Raw genomic sequence first — 19,868 nt, forward strand, 5'->3', positions numbered from 1 at the left:
CCTGAGAAGGTGCCCCAGTCCCCAGAACTTAATGCCATCAGTAACCACCCACCACCTAGAAATCAGAACATGGACTCACCAAAGCTTCCTGGGCATGATGGGACTGGTCAGGGTGAGATTAGGAGCACATAGGTCCCTAGAGTTTGTAGAACTTGCCACCTAGCAAATGGCACCTCCGGGTACATCCCCAGTGCCTGGCAATAAAATCAGGACACAGCCCAATTGCCAGCTAAGCACCCGCCTGCCTTGCTTCTCCTGGTAGCCACTCACACCGCCCCAGACTCAGATCCCAAAACAGACATGTTCGTGGTTACCATAGGAACTTGCTAAAGCCAAAAAAGGCACCACACAGGCACCCACATGGGCCCTCTAAGCTCATGTCCACTTACATTGGTGATCATACACACACACACACACACACACACATACACACACACACACACACACACACACTCACACTAACACTATTCGTGTTCAGGACCCATCCTAAAGAAATTAACGGCCCAGGTTCTGATACTGGACATAGAAATAAAGAACTCTCCTATGGCTCCCCTTTGCAACATTGGGCACCAACTGCCAGGCACAAGGAGCTCACTGGAGCTCACCCACTGAAGGCACACCAGAAGCTGAGTTAGGTTGGGGGGCCAGAGTAAACATAACCCCACTGTGCCTGCAGGGCCACAGAAAGGGCATTGCCCTCTGACTCCCTGCCACATACCAGCTCCTCTAGCCCTCCACCCCCTCCTTCTCTATTCCCTTCTGCTTGCTGGCATGTATAACTTCCTGGACCCCAAACACAGGATAAAGAATAGGAAAGACAGAGAGGTCTTATACTCAGAGCCCTGTTGCCTCCCTGAAACTGACCCGATTCCTGAGTTCCCCATCTCTACCAAGGGGACCCACCCTACTACCCCACTCTGGTCTACATGCTGTGAAGTATCTGAACCTGACCACTGACACCCCTTCAGAAAGCCCTCTCCTTGTGGCCAAGCTCTCCCACAGCCCAGCCACACTCCTACAGGCAGCCCAACCAGCCAGTCTCCTGTCTGGCAAGAACAACAGCTCCTAGGTCCTCCCACCTACGCTGCCTCACACCTCAGTGCCTTCAAGATGCAGTGATGCAGCACCAAGCCTCTCTTCCCCCGCTGGACCACTGACCTCACACACTCTTAGAGACAGCCTAGGCCTATTGTCTCCAGAAGAGGAGAGGGCCCTTGCTACATCCCCACGGCAACTGTCTGTGCTCTCCCTATTGGGCCAAAGGCTGCCATGGGCAGACTGTCTTCCCACCCCACTTCTCACCCCCTCACCATCCCCAGCCTGACAGGGGCTTTAGAATGAAGGTGCCAAGAGATGTTGGTTGGACTGACTCAACCATCTCCCCACAAAACATTAAGCTCCCCATGTCTTTGGCAAGCCCAGGAAACCCTCTGCAAGTATCCTAGGTGTGTAGGACTGGAGCTAGGATGAGTCAACTGCAAAAAGTTCTAGAACATCCTTGTGGTGACCGAAAGATTCTTGTAACCCACGGTAAATAAAGATCTGCCAGCCAGTGGAGAAATGAACTGCTGATCATGACCTTTGACTCAGAGCCTTATTGTCTCCCTGCAATAAATCCATGCAGACCAGAGTAGGGTTGTAGGACTAGAGGGAGGGAGCCCCGGGTGGATGTGGGTCCCCTTTGTAGAGGTGGGGAACTCAGGAATTGGTTCAGTTTCAGGGAGGCAATAAGGCTCTGAGTATGAGAAGAGCCATTAAGTAGGGATCAATGATGGGCTGCAGAGAAATGGGCTCTCTGGAGAGTCTGGGAACACACACTGGTACCCAGACAATCAAGGCCTGGCTCCACTAGCTCTCCCCTCTGATGACATTGTCACGGGCTGGCACCAAGAGAACCAAGAGAGCAGATGTCTGCAGAGATAATCACCTAGGTTGTACATTGCTCTTACAGGCTGGCACGCAAGTCTTGGTGGAAAAAAAACAAAAACAAAAGCAACAACAACTGGTATGGAGGTGCACACCTTTAACCTCAGCACTCAGAAAGCAGAGAAAGGCAAAGTTGTGATCTTGAGTCAGCCTGGTCTATACAGTGAGTTTCAGGCTAACCAAGGTCACATGGTGAGACGCTGTTTCCAAAAAGGGAGGATCGTGTAGAGAGCTGTGACAAAGCAAAAAGCACTTCCAACAGCTGGTATGCGCTATCCTGCACAGTGCCTATAGCGGCTGCGCTCAGGGGTGCTGGTGACCAGGGGTAGCTGCACTGAACACTGAACACTGCCTGTTCCCATCTGCGTACCTATCTTTTTTCTAACAGAATTTGAACCCTTAGCTGCGTCATCAACTCAGAATATCAATGGCTGCTTAAGGCCAAACCACAGCATGCTCACCCCAAGTCAGACCTCTGCTTCCCTCCCTCAAGGAAGAAATCCAAAGACAAATTTGCACTTGACCCATTATGTGCTGTCTGTCTGCCTAAGAGATCATTTCAAGGGGTCAAGAGCGAATGAGCCATCAAGTATGCAGTTGGGCTCCATTTTTTTTTAAGATTAATTTATTTTATTCTGTGTAAAAAATATGTGTTGCCAGTGTGTATATATGCACACTCATGTGCCTGGTGCCTGAGGAGGCCAGAAGAGGGCACAGGATCCCCTGGAACTGGAGTTATGGATGGTTGTAAGGCACCGTGTGGGTGCTGGGAACGGAACTAGGGTTATCTAGAAGAGCAGCCAGTGCTCTTAACTGCTGGGCCATCTCTCTCTCCAACTTCCAGTTAGGTGTTTTCTCCTACGAGATAATAGACTCAGATTTGGGCACTTGAGCTTGATATTTCCCTGCAGTAGAGGCGATTAGTCCTCACCCATGTTCATTTGGTCACTGTGGCTCTCCCTGGCCACAAAAGTTGTCTCAGGTGACTGGAGCCATGCATCAGACACACAGACACACACAGAGTGAGGGGCACTCCTTCCAGGGAGTAAGTAGGCCAACTATGATTTAGTTACTAGGTCTTTGTCCTAAGCCAGCCCCCAAAGCAGACTGAAGGTGTGGGACTCCTACATGCTGACCACTTTACCTGTATCCATACTCCTACCTCTATGTCTCCTCCTCCACCTGCATCCCCCCCCCCCGCCTGCCTCTGCATCCCCTCCATCTCCATCCCTCCACCTGCATCCCTCTGCCTGCCTCTGCCTCCCCTCCGTCTCCATCCCTCCACCTGCACCCCTCTGCCTGCCTCTGCCTCCCCTCCATCTCCACTCCTCCACCTGCATCCCTCTGCCTGCCTCTGCCTTTTTTATTTCTATCTAGGATCCTACTTCCTTGTGATGGGATAAGCATATAACCCACGGTTTCTTCGCTCAGTGAACCTGTACTGAGAATCTCCTTTAGTGCCTGCCCAATGTTCAGTCTTGGGGATCCAAACATGAAGGGCATAGTCTTTAAAGCTTGCATATTTACTTGCTCAGCAGGGAGCATCTGCCATCATTCTGATTCTCCTCCCCTTGCCCCTGAAATACCAAAGGGCATAAAGGACATAAGGCAAGACTGGAATGTGGTCTAGTGGTTGAGAACTTGCCCTGCACGTACAGGTCCTGGGAGTGATCCTCACCATTGAAAGGGGGCGGGCATAGGCCATGCGTATAGCTAGCATGTTAAAGCTAGGAAGGAAGAGGCCATTCTGGTCCAGCTTTCCCATTTTATAGACCCAGAGAAGTTACTGACTTGCCCATCTGTTAGCCCAGGTCTAGAACCTGGACCTGCCAACCCACAACTCAAGCTGTTTCTCCTGCGTGGTACCGCCGTCACCCCCTTTCCATGTTCCTGTGTAGCCCCATGTTCCTTGCATCCCCAACAATAGTTAAGTCCTAACCTCTGGGGTGAGGGTGGGGTCCTCCTCATGCAGGCTTCCTAGGCCCCTCTCAGTCTGGGCATCTGGCAGGAAGCTAGGCACCAGGAGGTCAGGGATGGAAGGCAGAGTATTTTGTGGCTAAGGGCCCTAGACACATGACCCCTGATCAGGAGATATGGGCTGAGAACACACAGCTCTACCCTCATGGAGCAAAACACAAGATTCAAACTCCACCTTCACAACTGACCTTTGCTGATGACCTTGAACAAGATTCCCGACCTCTCCAAGTGCCTATTTCCCCATCTCTCAAATGCCAGTAGCAAAGGTCCCTTCTCCACACAGTGGCTGGAAAGCCTCTGGACAGCAAGCGATAACATCTCAACACTGCTCAGTGTCCACGGGGCAGACCTCATCTTCAGAACCACCTGCCTCAGGGACACCTCCAGGGCTATCTCAGTCTCAGTGACACCAGGTCCCTGAGGAGGGAGCCAAGGAGATCAAGGTGCACAAACCACGGGCTAGGAGTGTCTGCTGCTGAGCAGAAAACAGGCTCCAGGAGGAAGGCTGCTTCAGCCAGCAGAGGCAGAAGGAGAAAGCCTTAGACCCTGGAGCATGGATCTTTTTAGTCCCACAGCAAGTAAGGAGTGGACCTGACCTCTTCTAGCATCTTCCTGTCTTTCTATCCTGAGAACATCCCCCCCTCACCTAGAAAAATAGCCATCTCTTCATCCAAACTGATTGGACAGTGGCTATATAACCCTTAAAGGGTTAGGCTAATTAAGTCCTCTTTTTTTTTAAAGCATTATTGATAAAATGGGCATGTGGCACACACTGTAATCCCAGGACTGGGGAGGTAAAGGCAGGAGGGTCAGGAGTTCAAGGCCAGCTCTGGCTAATGTAGGCATAATGTTTTTGTATACTGTGTAAAGTTTATGCTTGTATTATTCAAATGCTGATTTCTCTGTCCTCACATTTTGTTTCAATCTGGACTTGGCATTGTAGTGCTTATTCCAAGAATCTCCTGTCTCAAGTGTGTGTAAACAATTCTTACCATTTATTCTCTGCCTTGTCAGTAAATGCTGATCACCCAATGGCTGGACAGTATAGAGAATAGGGCGGGATGTCTGCCAACCAGAGGGAGGAGAGAGGGAGAAAAGGAGATTCAGATCATTGAGGAGGATGAAGGATTTAGAGCCATGAGGAAGGGGTCCAGAGAGAGAGATCATGGAAACACACCTGAAGCCCAAAGAGCCAGATCTATAATAATATGCAAGTATCAAGGGATGGTCTGGGAGGTCCGATTACCATCGAAGGCTAAGGTAGACCATTTAACTGCTCAGCTATTGGGGTGCAGTTTTAGATAAATCTTGGCTTCTCTGTGTAGTTATTGGGGACCAGCATGAGGTAAAGAAATACAGGCACCGTTTTAATTCTCTGTTTACATCTATGTTAAGAATAATTCATTTACAGGCTACACAGGGAGTTTGAGGTCAGACCGAACTGCATGAGACCCTGTCTCAAAAGACAACAAAAGTTTATTGAGGCAAACTCCATATACCATTTTAGGTATACTTCAGTGCTTCTCAGTCACAAACTTGTGTCACAGTTACCACTATCAACATCATACTAGCCATTCCTTGGCCAGAATCTATTATCTTCTAAATTTCACTCTCAGCAACAGATCCCCAAATCCTCAGAAACCATTAACTTGTCCAGTTTCTAGGGACTTGCCTATTCTAGACATATCGCATAAGCAAAAGGGTATAAGATGTGTTTTGTTCAGTGTCTGTCTTCTTTTACATAGCTTGTTTTTTACTTAAGTCTAGAATCATGCCACCTATAGCTTTGTGGTAAATTTTAATAACTAAAGTACAATCTTCCAACTTTGTTCTCTCTTTAAGATTCTATTTGAACTTCCCTGGACCTGATTCAGCCGGTCCTGAGCATCTCTTGGGTTCCTTAAGGCACATTGAATGGGATCCTTTTCCATCTTTAGCCTAACTGGATTACACCCTAAAGCTCTTGTTGGCCTGTTTCTTTATTGAGGCAGGTGTATTTGTCTCCTGTGCCCCAGACGACACCTGAGGATGGCCTTGAGCTCCAGAACCTCCCCATCAACTCCAAATCTTCCTGCCTCCTCCTCCCAAGTGATGGGATCACAGGTGTGTGCCATCCCACTCAGTTCAAAGGGTCCTACACCCCACAGGTCACCATCAATGCCATGTTCCTATGCCTGAGCTCTAACTGGCCCCCATATATTCAGAGACCCTACTGAGATCCCACTCTCAGCACTGGCCCATCCTTCCCACCCCTGCCAGCTATTCACACAACCCTATACCTCCCTCCTTTATGGGTTACAAATAGATGTACCTAGAACAAACAGCACCTCTGTAAACCACTGCAGTGGTTGCACTAAAGGGCTCAAGGCAGCCCTCCAAAAACACTTCTCCACTCCACATCCCACAGCAGCCCTGCTTACCATCTCACACCTCATTCACTATACAGATATACCCTTGGGAAGCTCTGGGAAAAGTCAGACATGCTGCCAAAAAAATAAAGGTATAGACCTGTAACTCAGGCTACTGAGGAGGTTGAGGCAGAAAGATTACAGACTCAAGGTGTTGCTCTCTCTGAACTCCAGACCCCTGACCATGGCTACCATAATATCTCTGATTATCTACGGGAGACACTCACAAGATTGGGCTAACAAGCACTCTATCATAAAGGGGAGAAAGGTCTAGGAAGCAGTGGACGATCTGCAATACATGCCCTCCCCCAGAAAGATAAACAAGCAACTCACAGTTGCTCGAGAAGGAGGACCCTTCTCAGGCAGCATCAGGATCAGTAAGTTGTCCCCACTCTGTGTAACCCTTCAGCCATGATCCTGTGAGTCACCCCAACTCATCGGTCCACCAAGCTCCACTTGCGTGAAGCCATTTCTTCAGTCTGTCATTGGTGCCTTACCTGGGGTAAACAGACCTCTGCTCACAATTCCCCAAGAAAGATTAATGCAATACAAGGCCAGTCTGGGCAACTTAATGAAATACTGTGTCACATTTTTAAAAGTAAAAAGAACAGAGTTGGAGATGCAGCATCTTGATTAAGAGCACTGGCTGCTCTTCTAAAGGACCTGAATTCATTCGATTCCCAGCACCCACAATGGGCAATTCACAACCATTTATAACTCCAGGACCAGGAGATCCTATGCCTTCTTCTGGCCTCTGCACGCGCGCGCGCGCGCACACACACACACACCACACAATTAAAATATTTTTGAAGTAAAATCAGGTCTATCAAGATTGCTCATGGCTAAAGGCACTCGTTGCTACACCTGATGAAAGGACACACACACATGGTGAAAGGACAGCTTGGCTCCAGCAGGTTGTCCTCTGACCACCACAGGAGTGCTGTGGCGTGTGCCCCTTTTCCCCCACCTACAAAATAAAGGATTAAAAATGGCTGGATAGAGCTCAGTGGGAGAGCACTTCCCTAGCATGGGGGAGCACTTGCACAAGCTTCTGAGTTCAATTCCCAGCACCACCAACAAAATAAAGCAAAACAAAAGGAAATGAAATTGAAGCCCAGACTTCCGTGTACCACCTAAACAACCTGCCCTAAACGGGGCTGCACCGGCACACACACCATGCTACACAGCGGCCTCATCATCCTGCCCAGCTTTAGAAACCAAGAATGCTTCATGGCCTTTCAGGCCTCAACCCCGTGGAGAGTCTAAAATCTAGCCCCAAGCCCTGCCACCCTCCAGGGCCCAGGCCTGAGACATGGGGTGTGAAAGCCTCAGGGAGTTCCCAGGCTGGGCTCACCAGGATGACCAGACAGTTACAGATGACTCAATGGCCAGCTATTCCCACACACATGCCAGTGATGTTTAAAGAGGTTCTAGAGGCTGCAGAGAAGGCGCAGTGGTTTAGAGCACTTGTTGCTCTTCCAGAAGACCCAAGTTGGAGTCCCAAAACCACATGATGCCCCATAACTGTCCAAAACTCCAGTACCAGGGAACTCTACACCTCTGCAAGCACCAGGAACACATGTGGTGCACAGACACACATTCAGGCAAAATGCCCATACACATTGAGTAAAATAGTAATAATCTGAAAAAGAGGTGCTAGGACATCATATCATAGTTTTTCAAATAGATGGATAATGTCAGAAAGATGCCCTCTAGGCATTGGGGCTTCACATAAAAATTTAAATAGTAGAAAATACATCTTTCTTATCAATAAGTGTGTGGCTTAAAGGTCATAGCCACTAGACACATTCCCACCATCCTTGTCCCTGATTCTATCAATCACGCCTCTGCCTTTCCCTGGGCATCCCAGGACTCAAGAGGCCCATGTAGTCTCCTCCAGTGAAGAAGCCCCTTCAGCCAAGCCTGGAATCTGACAGTACACAGCATCCAACTGTTAAACGCAACCTGGACAGAGCGAGCCTCAGGGTGCAAGGAACCCTGCTCTGTTGTCATCTCTGACCTCTAAAGAATAGGAAGAGGCTACTTACTTGACCTTCAGACCCGCCAGCATGGTCTTGTCAATCCTGCCAAGAGAAATGCAAGGGTTTCAGTCAGTGTGAGGATGCAGGCTCCCTTCTGCATCTGTCCTACAGGGAACGCGGCTACAAGACAAATCTCCAAACCAGGAAAGGAAGTCTCAGTTCCATGAAGAACTGGGCCACACATACTTCTTTGGGAAGCTTTCCTGGATGGACTTTCACTGTCAACCTGATACCATCGGAAACTATCTAGAAAGAGAATCTCAGCAGAGGAATTCTTTAGATCAGCTTGGCCTGTGAGCATGTCTCTGAGAAATTGCCTTGATTGATAACTGATGTAGGAGGCACCAGCCCACTGTGGGCAGCACCATTACCTAGGCAGGTGGTCCTGAATTGGTAAGGAAGTTAGCTGAGGACTGGAAAGATGCACTCAGAAGTTAAGCACACATGTTGTTCTTCCAGAGAACCCACGTTTAATTCCCAGAGCCTACACTTGGGTGCTTACAACCATCTGAACCTCCAGTTCCAAGAACATCTAACAGTCTTAGCCTCTGTGGGCACTTGCATTCATACACACATACCCCCACATAGGCACATACATATAATTAAAAATAAGGAACTGTCGGGCATGGTGGCACACGCCTTTAATCCCAGCACTCAGGAGGCAGAGGCAGGCGGATTTCTGAGTTCGAGGCTAGCATGGTCTACAAAGTGAGTTCCAGGACAGCCAGGGCTGTACAGAGAAACCCTGTCTCAAAAACGCTCCCCCCCCCAAAAAAAAAAATAAGTATGCCTATGCCTATGCCTGTCTGCCTGCCTGCCTGCCTGGCCAGCCAGAAAGCAGCATCCTGGTTCCTGTCATGCTTCTTTGACTGTGAAATGAGCTCCTTGGTCAGAGATAATGCTGTGTGCAATAGCAAGCTGGCCTGTCTTCGTGTTCCTGCCTTGACTCCTCTCAGTGACCCTTTCTCCCCTAAAGGTGCTCTTCTCAGGGTGTTGTCACGGCAGCAAAAATGAAACTGGAACAGAAAGAGACCAGAACACTCTGCTTAGAGATGGAGAGTAGGCTTCAAAGAAGTGAATCTCTGGTCGGGTCTGACTCTAGACCAATGGTGACCCCCAGCCATAAAATTATCTTCACTGCTACTTCTTAACTGTAATTTTCCTACTGTTGGGAATCATAGTGTGAATATTTTTGGAGATGGAGGTTTGCCAAAGGGATCTCAACCCATGTGTTGAGAACCGGTGCTCTAGAACTTCCAATACTCTGTGTGGATGCCACGGGAGATAACAGTACCCCGGCCACAGGAATGCTCCATCAGGCAGGTCAGAAGCCAACAGCAGACTCCAAGGAGAGCTGCAGGTTGGTTCAAGCTGGGAGCAGGGAAGAGCACATTGGCTGCAGATGCACAGCATCACTCCCCGCCCCTGCCTGCACCACCTTCTCTGGCAAAGGAGGCAGTGTGTGAGGTTCTATTTTTACCCCCACATATGCCAGCCCTTATGGCTGGAAACGGAGGTCCCTCCCCCCATCAGAGACACAGTGGGCAATGGTCTCCCTGCATAAGTCTTTTATTGACCAGAGGTCACTTCACCCATGTCACCATTGTGACTGGTGCCAGCACCATCCCTTAATGGTCACCACCACCCGAATCACTTCCATAGCCAGTGTCATCACTGTCACTCACAGTGTCCTTACCACCATGTCTCCATCACACTGGTGTCAGCATCATCATTAACAGTCAACACCATGACAGCATTAATCACCCCAGTCACTACTGGTGTCATCACCCACTTCATATCATACTTCAAGTCACCACCATTACAATGTCATCCATCATGTCACCATCATGACCAGTTTCACCACTACCACTATGTCTTTATCTGTGTCACCACTGATATCAGTGTCTCCCCAGAGCCACCACTACCTTCAATGTCACTGTCACCGCCATTGTCTCCACCACCACTAGTGTTGCTATCATCAGTGCCACCAGCACCTCAAAGAAGCTTGGCACCCTGAAAGTTCACTCAGGCCTCAGTTTTCCCAGTTCCTTCCCATAGGCAGGCTCTCAGGGAAAAGAGGGCAGAGGCGTAAGGGGTCCACACGGCAAGTGCACAGATGCCCAGACATTCCAGGCTGGCATTAAGCTCTGAGCTGTGCTAGAGCTTCCCAGTAGAGAGTAGGATCCCCTTTCTCTGAGGATCCTCCAGCACCTCATCTCAGTCCCTAACAGCAAAACCAGATACAACACCAGGGCATGTGGCCTCTGTTCCTCTCTGTCTCTTCCTCAGCCCTACCTGGGCTCTTTCCTTAAGGTTTCCACACTGAAGACAGACCCTCCTGCCTTCCTATTCAACCTAACAGAGCCCCATATCTATGCCGTTGTTAGAACCCCACCACCACTACCACCACACTCATAGCCAGAGCCATCCGATGAAAACAAGCCCACGCATCCTACATCTTCCCTAGGAATTTCTCTTAATTATTCTAGCAGCCCTCTGCTACAGCAGGGGTCCCCACTGACACATGGTGAAAGTGAGGCCCGGGAGGAAAGCTGTAGTTTGGGCAAGGCTGTGAGGTGGGGGCTGGTCCTTTCAGAAATCCAAGTCCCCAGCTTTTCTGTTTCCTGAAGCACCTCACTCATTTTACCATGACAGAATGCATTGACAACAAACGGAGCCTTTGGAACTCCATCTGAGGTCAACTTCCGCTGTCTGGGAGGATCTGGGATCCAGGATTCCACAGCTCCAATCAGCTGCATCCCCTCCCAGCTGCCAGCTGTGCCCAGATGACTGCTACACTGCAGTCCAGACCTCTTTCCTAATTTAACGCTATGAAAAGTCCTTTGCGTCACTCCAGACTCAATGGGTCTCACCCTATCGTTGCATTGGAAACAACCCAGTTATCCCAATAGCATCTACTGAGCATATGTTCAACATGCCAGGAAGGTCCTTGCTCCCATGGTGAGCCAGATAGAATCAGGCCTGTCACCCTAGAACCTAGTTTAGAGGACAATGTGGCTAACATATAAAGAGAGTCCCTTGGACATAGGTCATTCTCCCCACTGCTGTCTTTGCCTCTGACAGCTGTGGGTGACACACTATGCCCCCTGCCTTACCTGGCCAGGTTTAAACCATCAGCCGGTTTTGCTTGGGAGCGCTGAAGCAATCTGATGCACAGAATTGCTACTTGTAGGGGCTGGACAAAAAATAGATCAAAACAGTAGTGACTGGGAAGAGAGTTCAGTCATTAAAGTAACTACTTTGCAAGCTGAATATCTGAGCTGGAGCCCTGGACGACACATTAAAAATATATATATATAAGCCAGGGATGAGGGCACACACTATTAACCCCATGCTGGGGAGGCAGACAAGAGGGGAACTCCTGGGCTCTCTGGCCAGCCAGTCTAGGCTAATCAATGAGAAGCAAACCGATGAGAGAGCCTGTCTCAAAAGTAAATGAATAAATAAGTGGGCTCCTTCCTGCTTGGCTGCTAGAAGAGCACTGCCATCACAAATGACACGGAACTACCCAGAGCAGGAAACCCACGGCCAACCATCTACTTCAGAGGCTGCCCTTTACCCTAGGGAGGCAACAGCCCCTAAGACAGAAATCCAGGGAAAACTAGCCAAAATGTACAAGAGCGCACCAGATGTCTTCTTTGTATTTGGATTCAGACCCTGTTTGGGTGATGGTGAGACAACTGGTTTAGGCAGGATTCGTGATTCCCTGGGTTATGCAAACAAAAAAGAAAAAAAAGTGAGCCCAGACAGAGACTTGCAAGACAAGGGGGTGGGGAAGAGCTTTAGAAAACAGAGGGAGTGTGCAAGAGGAAGGTCGGGGAGACTGCAAAGGCCAGAACTGGTGTCCCAGACAAAGGGAACCAGATCGTGGACAATAGCTAAAGGAGCAGAGAGTCTGTGGTGACTCAACCTGCCATGGTCATGAACATCTCTACAGGAAGAACTAACAGACTAACAACTTTAACAATGAATAAACAAACTAAGGAATGACACCTGAAGGTGTCTTTTGATCTGGACATATATGATCACTCTCACACATGTGCCTGCACACACAAACCTGAATAAATCAAACACTGGATAAATTAAAACAGACTAAGACCTAAGCCTTGCAAAGCAAGCTCTCTGATGGCGGGCCCTTGGCATAAGCCACACTTCACAGGTGGGTCTGGGAGAACAAGATCCCATTACCTAAGCTCTGGCCTGCAGTGATCCCAGGCTGACGTCACACACCCCTCCCAGAGCAGGAAGCAGACTATGTGACTCAAACCCAGACCCTCCATCAGGACAATAGGCCTTATCCCAGGACTGGGGATGGCCAATGAGCAGACACCACCCAACCCTGCCCCCCTAGCATCCTCTTCTCTTTACTGTCCCATCTGCCAAGCAGAGTGACCAGAATCCCTTCCTGCAAGAGAGTGGATGGCAAAGGGTTCTCAAAGAGGGGCAAAAGAAAAAGGCAAACCAGGAGACAATCAGTGAGCGGAAAAACAGAGCCCATCCCCTCCCAACCCTTCTGTGTCTCCCCAACCTTCCTGCCAGCCCCACCAATGCCAGCCATCATTCCAGCCAGGACCCCAGACACCCTCAGTGTGACAATGCCCTAGGCCCAGAAGCTGAGTGGAGACTGATAAGGTGAGCCATTAGGCTGCACTCCCCGCTGACCTGCATACAGCTGGTAAGGTGAGACAAGCCTTTGACTTCAGACCCTACTTTTAGCATCTAGGAAGACAGACAGCTTAGAAGCAAAAGGGGCCTAAGAGCAAAAGGCTGGACGCAGGGCTGAATGGAGCAAAAGAGGGTCAGAGAGAATGGCAGACTTGAAGACAGGTCTACTCCTCCTCTCACAACCCACCCAGAGTGGAGGCAATGCACGGGTATCCTGCCATAGACTCATGACAGCCTAGTAGGAGCAAACATGGACACAAGACACCAGGGGAACAAGGTAGGTACTTGCTCTGAAACAGAGGACACATGTGGTCACAGCCAGGCACACAGCACACACGGTCAGATAGCTTACAGTCAGTCACATCGAACCTACACACATATACACATGAATAACCCCACATATGCATACACATACAGGAGCACACTAGCACAGACATACACACCCGACTGCAGGTGCTCACTCACGCCCACACTCCCAACCACCCTGACCTTCTGGATCTCGTGCAGACCTTGCTTCTGACAGGGAGGCAGAGCTTGGCCTCCGATGGCCCCCCTCAGGATCCTCCAGGGCTACCTGGCGTCTGAAAGTGCTTCTCACAGACTCAGGTCTCAGGCACAACCTGAGCCCTGCTCCCCAGCTACCCAGTGAGACCCCTTCTCCAAGTCCTCCCTCATCTCTGCCGTAACCCCTCCTGTAACCCACCATCCAAAGCCCCCAAAGGAGACGCTGCGCTTCCTGCCAAACATGGTCGCAGCTGAATAGCTGTAGAGCCCTGGGTCCCAGAGAAAGTCCCTGGGGCTTGTTAGAGAAAGATTTGAGAAGCAAGCAGCAGAGCCAAAGCCACAGGGTGGGGCACCAGGCAGGGCACCTCCCTTTTTGCCTGTCCCCCAAGTTGAGCTTCCTGTGGGTGAGGCTCCATGGCCTAGAGGTGTGTCCTGCACTCCAGGAGGCACCACAGCAGGCAGGGAGGTCACAAAGGGCAGCTTCCCCACACCCAGAGGAACCCACAACTCCGGAAGGGGCTCAGCCAGCAGATTGCACCATAGCCCCATTTGGCAGCTGGCCCTACACAGCCCCAGCTTCCTGGAAACCAAAGGAGGCCCAAGGATTCCCATACCCTTGTCTAGGAGAGAAGAAGAGACCCATCTGAAAGTCTCAAGAGACCCTTCACAACAACTCCCAGATGCCCGGAACAGAGAACTTGCTCTTCCCCAATGCTCAATACATACTCAAAAAAAAAAAAAAAAACAAAACAAAAAACCCACACAGAAATAACTGCATGCATCTGTATACACAGACACACAGACACACATGTAGGCACAGAGAAAGCACACATAGGCACCTGCACATGTACACATACATATACACACCAAGGACACATAGGTCTACTCAGGCATGGGGATGCTCACATTCAAATCATTAGAGACACTCACATGTGCACTGTGCAAGTAGAGTAACCCAGACTTTTACAGAAGTGAGAGCACACCTCTCGTTTACCTCCAGATGCCCATCTAGACACATGAACATGCATGGACGCAGGTGGGTATTCGTGAGTGCCCAGGACCATACATATCTCACTCATACACTCAGAATGCTCATGTACCTGGAACTGTTTATTTCATCACATGTACACACACACATAGAAGGAGTCTCAACTGCACTTCTTGGCCTCTTAAGGGTCTAGACCAAGCTGGGAACCTGATTCCTGTAGGCAGAAGTGGGGAGGAAAACAAGCAAATTCATCCTTCCAGTGGGGAACATGCACTCGTTCTCATAGCCGCCCGCACAGCGCTAACGCAGTGGTGGTCTCTGGTAACAGCCCTTTGATCACAGACTCTGCAGAGACGGCAGGTTGGGGGTTCCTAGGCAACAAGCAATGCAGAAGGACATGAAGCTGCTCTAGTTGCCTCCAGTGACCTCTGACCAAAGACCACTGTGGCTCCCAGCACAATCCTGAACGTCCTTGGTTGAAGCTATCCCTCATGCTCATTTGCAGCCCAGAAAGGAAGGTTTAGCCTGATACGTTCAGACCTTGCTGGCTTCCTACCGGACAGTTACTGCAGCAAGCTACTCCTGCTGTTTATCCCTGTACCCACCTCACACCAGGAGATTCCCAACAGGGACCAAGGACATCCTGGGGGCCCCACCTGCCCTGTTTTCCTTTAATCCCCCTCAGAGAGAAAAATATGTGTGCTCAATGAGTCCCATGGTCAGGGGTGATTCCTTTCAATCTGAGTCTGGCCAGCCCAGCATCTACTCAACTGGCCCCAGCAGCAGACTCAGATACCTAAGGAGACTCTAAGACCCAACCCACAGATGCCCCCATCTCCCTCTGCATCATGTCCTAAACTACAGGACAGAAGACTAGGGCTATGAAGAGTATAGGACACTGAAGCCCACCTGCAGGAAGATGGCAGAGAAAGCGGGCCAACAGAGATCAAGTTTATTTTTTTAATTCTGTCTGTCTGTGTGTGTGTGTGTGTGTGTGTGTGTGTGTGTGCGTGTGTGTGTGTGTACACACTAGTGAGAGAACATATGTGTGTGGAGGTCAGAAGGTGAGTATCAACCTCAGAAATACTGTTGTCCTCTCATTGGCCTGAAGCTTACCAATTATGCTAAGCGTGCTGGCTAGCAAGCCCCAGGTATCCATCCCCCTGTTCCTATCTCCTTAGGGTTAAGAATATAAATGCACACCATTATGCCTGGCTTTTCACACATGCACATCGCCAGTGCCAGAGACTGAACTCGGGTCCTCAAGTTTGCAAGGCAAGCGCTTTGCCTACTGAGTCATCTCCCCAGCACAGGAATCAAGTTTTAAGAGCATTGTCTGAGTTCCTATCCAGGTAGGTCAGAACCCAATGACCCAGTATGAACTGGATCTTTCTTCTCCTCTCCTCTTCCCTCCTCTGTCTCACCACTGGGAATGTCCTAAGAAAACGCCTTAATGAGCAAGACAACAAACAGCCAATCTATCAGCTCTGCTTATTTAGCCAAGTCTGAGACTTCAGGCAGGCCGCCAAGCAACCTCACTGGGTAAAAAGCTCCAGGGTGAGCTACATGTTTTCCCGAGGGTGGTTGAGGTAGATATCACATGAGTCTACTAAGAACAGAATACCTTGTGCAAACTTCTCCCTTCTCATCAGTTAGCAGGAGCTGAAAGTGAGGCTGTCTCTGAAGCATACATCCATATGTTTTCATGTATGTATTAAAGAAAGTTGGCGTGACAGTTGCACCAGACTTGGGCACACCCCACCACCCACATGCACCATGTGTGAACACTGCCCATCACACCTATTCAGGGGGAAGAGACAGTTGACAGTTGCTCTTATCATAGGCCTCCAGGTCCAAGGAGACATGAAAGCTTGAGGCCACCTGTACCAAGTGTTCCAGGACACAGGTCCAGGCCCAAACACCTGCAGAGTATTAGGAAAGCAATGGGGTGGATTTCAGGCTTGAGGCCAGGCTAATCTCTGTCTCCAGAGTCTCCAACTCCTGGAAGTCACAAAGGGCACTGATAGGGCCCAGCCATCCCTCCAAGAAGCAACAGCAGCCTGGGGCACTGGTAGGAAGGAGACAGGAGTATCCTACATTCCTCAAGAACATCTGGATCCAGGGATGTTGTATCCTACATTCCTCAAGAACATCTGGATCCAGGGATGTTGTACCCTACATTCCTCAAGAACATCTGGATCCAGGGATGTTGTACCCTACATTCCTCAAGAACATCTGGATCCAGGGATGTTGGAGAGGCCAGAAAAACCTAAAGTCCTTTCATCCCCATGGTAAAAGCTAGACAAATGGAAGCTCCTGTGTGACTGACTCCATTTCAGTACCTGAGCTCTGGAGGCAGGTGAGAGCCATTCTAGAGCCATATGTGCTAGCCCCTGCTGAGCTCTGAAGACAGGTGACCTCAGCCAATTCACTTAACCTCTCTGGTCTCAAGTTATTTTCTGTCATACAGGAAGGATGCTGCCAACCTCACACTGTTACGGATGAACAAAAATGCTTGGCACAGGCTATGGGAACCATTATAATTACCACCTATGGTGACTCCGCCCCCTGCCTCAGTCCCTTTCAGCTTCCGGGGGCCCCCACTTATTCTGCCCTTTTTTGTTCCTCTTCTGTGGGGTGGGCAGAAGGAGGCCACCCAGCTCTCTGGGAAAGATTGTGAGCCAAGCGAAAAGGGAAGCACTATGTGAGCTTGCCCAGTCTGCCTGCCCCCACCCACTCACCCACCACAGCCTCCACTGATGAGCATGGACCAGAGCCAAGGGAACACCCATTTATGGGAGATCACTATAAGCCAGCACTGATCCAACCACCTAGCTTAATTCAGCCAAATACCAGCCACTGAGAAAGAGACTGGAATGCAGAATTTATGCAGCAACCATTGTACAGAATGAAAGACTAAGGCCTTGAAAGCAATGTATGGCTCATGATAGAACAATTATGATGTGGGAGAGAGCAAGTGCTAAGTACTCCTAGTTCCTGCCCAAATGGGCCCCATCCCTCCCTAGCAGGCGTACACACACACACACACACACACAGAGGCCTACTTCGGGTCACATGTCACAAGGTTCAGCATCCCTGGTGGAGCCTGTGGGAATTCCTGGGAGACCATCCTAGAAGACAAGACTTGTCAGGGCCCCAGCTTTGGGCAGAGCTCCAAGGAACTCACCCACCCATAGGCGTTCGTGTAGATGGAACTGGTTGGCTGGCTGAGACTAGATGACAACCCAGAGGCCTGTCAGTAGCAGGCCCTCCCTCCACTGTGTCCCCAGGGTCCCCAGGACAGGGGGTAAGGAAGAGGCAGTGGAGTTTCATCTGTCCTGGAACTCACTCTGTAGACCAGGCTGGCCTCAAACTCAGAAATCTGCCTGCCTCTGTCTCCCAAGTGCTGGGATTAACTATTGTTATTTTAAAATGAGGACTGAACAATGAGACAAGCTCCTTCCCAGGGCACAGAGATGGGCAGTCACGGAAAGTTCCCAGAAATGGGTGCCCCTAAAGAAGAATCTGTAAACGGACCAAGCATTCTGTCCCGACCCACATCATGAGATGGCAGAAGGCTGAGCTAGGCAGCTCAGATCTCATCTCCCTCTTCCACTGTAAGCAAGTTATTCCTTCCTCTGGGGCATCCCTTTACCCTCCTCAAACTGCCCTCTACTCCCTTCTCAGGTCAGCTGAAGACAAGGACAGAGGCAGAGTATGGCATAGATCTCTGGGGGAATGTAGGTCACTTCCCTGTGTGCCTTTCTTGGGGCCAGGGCTGCATGTCCCGTTGCACAAGTTCAGAAAAAGCAAGATGATGACAGAGACAACTGCAAGGGGCCACTTGTGAAAACGGGGCTACAAGAGCAAGACTCATACACACTTTGATTGCACAACTCCTTCTTATCTGTTCAGCACAGCTGACCTGCCGAGGGAGTCACCATAGTGGTTGGCTGTGGCCTACAGAAGTGAGGGATCCTACCACAAACATTTCAAAATAACAATAAGGCAACATTTTTGCCAATTGGATAATAATTACTTTTAAAACAAGTTAATAAAAAAAAGCAATCAAAAAATTTTTTTAAAAAGCATGATTGGCTAGCCTTGTACTCACAGCTGTCCAATTTAGAGGCTGGGGCTGTAGTTTGTCAGCAGAGCACTTTCATGACCATGCCTTGGGTTCTAGGTCCATAAATTAGAAACAATAGGATCTTGATTTTAAGGCCAGCCTGAGCTACATAGTGAGACTGTAAAGCTAGACCTGTAATTTCGTTGCTTACAAGGCTAAGACAGAAGGACAGCTGTGAGTACAAGGCTAGCCAAGCTATAGAGGGAGACCCTGTCTCAAAGATAAAAATAAAATATTAATGATAAAGTGCATTCTTATAATCACAGAAGTTAGGAGGTGGAGACAGGGGAATCAGACTTTTATGGACATCCTCAACTACATAGTGAGATTGGGGCCAGCCTAGGCTACATGGGACTCTATCACAAAATAAGTAAGTAAATAAAGTTACAAAAAAGGGCTGGTGAGATGGCTCAGCAGTTAAGAGCGCTGACTGCTCTTCCAAAGGTCCTGAGTTCAAATCCCAGCAACCACATGGTGGCTCACAACCATCCATAACGAAATATGATGCCCTCTTCTGGTGTGTCTGAAGTTAGGGTGTGTCTGAAGTCAGCTACAGTGTACTTATATATAATAAATATATAACTAACTAACTAAATAAATATTTTTTAAAAAAAGAAAGAAAGTTACCAAAAAAGCTCACTATAATAGGATATATGTATGTGTGTGTATGTGTGTGTGTGTATATATATATATGTATGTATATATATATATATATATAGAGAGAGAGAGAGAGAGGATATATATAAATACACAAAAATACTTTCTTTATGAAACAGGGTTTCTTTGTATAACATCCTCACCTGTTTGTAGACCAGGCTGGCCTCAAACTCACAAAAATCAATCCCACTGCCTCTGCCTTCTGAGTATTGGGATTAAAAGTGTACACCCAACTAGGTATGCAGAGTTTTATAGCTCCCTAGACAATTTCTGGAAGGAGCCATAAGTAATGATCCAAGAGTGGTTACTTCAAAGAATGGGAATGGAATTGTCTGTCTAGATTCTAGAGGGTGCAGACTCACTACACAGTCTTCTGTGCTGTTATATTGTTAATGTTGCTTAAACCATTAACTCATTTTTTAAGAAAAATGTTAAATAGATAGGGTGTGTGTGTGTGTGTGTGTGTGTGTGTGTGTGTGTGTGTGATTCAAAAGCATGCATACACAGGTTTGTATGTATATGGGTATCTGGGAGGGGCAGTGACTGTGGAA

At 49.1% G+C, this 19,868-nt stretch overlaps 1 protein-coding gene across 7 annotated transcripts in view; it reads right to left on the reverse strand.

The window, feature by feature from the left end:
- Positions 1-19,868, reverse strand: part of Rap1gap2 (RAP1 GTPase activating protein 2) — a 227,560-nt gene that overhangs the window by 175,501 nt on the left and 32,191 nt on the right. For 4 of the 7 annotated variants that reach the window (NR_157089.1, NM_001015046.3, XM_006533622.3 and 1 more), the window contains one exon: positions 8,360-8,395. Coding sequence is in view for 5 of the 7 variants with exons in the window: in XM_006533622.3 (XP_006533685.2) it covers positions 8,360-8,395 (36 nt within the window). In the remaining 2 variants the exon portion in view is untranslated. Of the gene's footprint in view, positions 1-79; positions 172-8,359; positions 8,396-13,742; positions 13,832-19,868 lie in introns of those variants that run through there. The other 3 variants (XR_388484.3, XM_006533621.3, NM_001364132.1) reach the window with 3 other exon arrangements.

Source organism: Mus musculus, chromosome 11 (genome assembly GCF_000001635.26).
Source record: "Mus musculus strain C57BL/6J chromosome 11, GRCm38.p6 C57BL/6J".
In the NCBI taxonomy this organism is placed as follows: domain Eukaryota; kingdom Metazoa; phylum Chordata; class Mammalia; order Rodentia; family Muridae; genus Mus; species Mus musculus.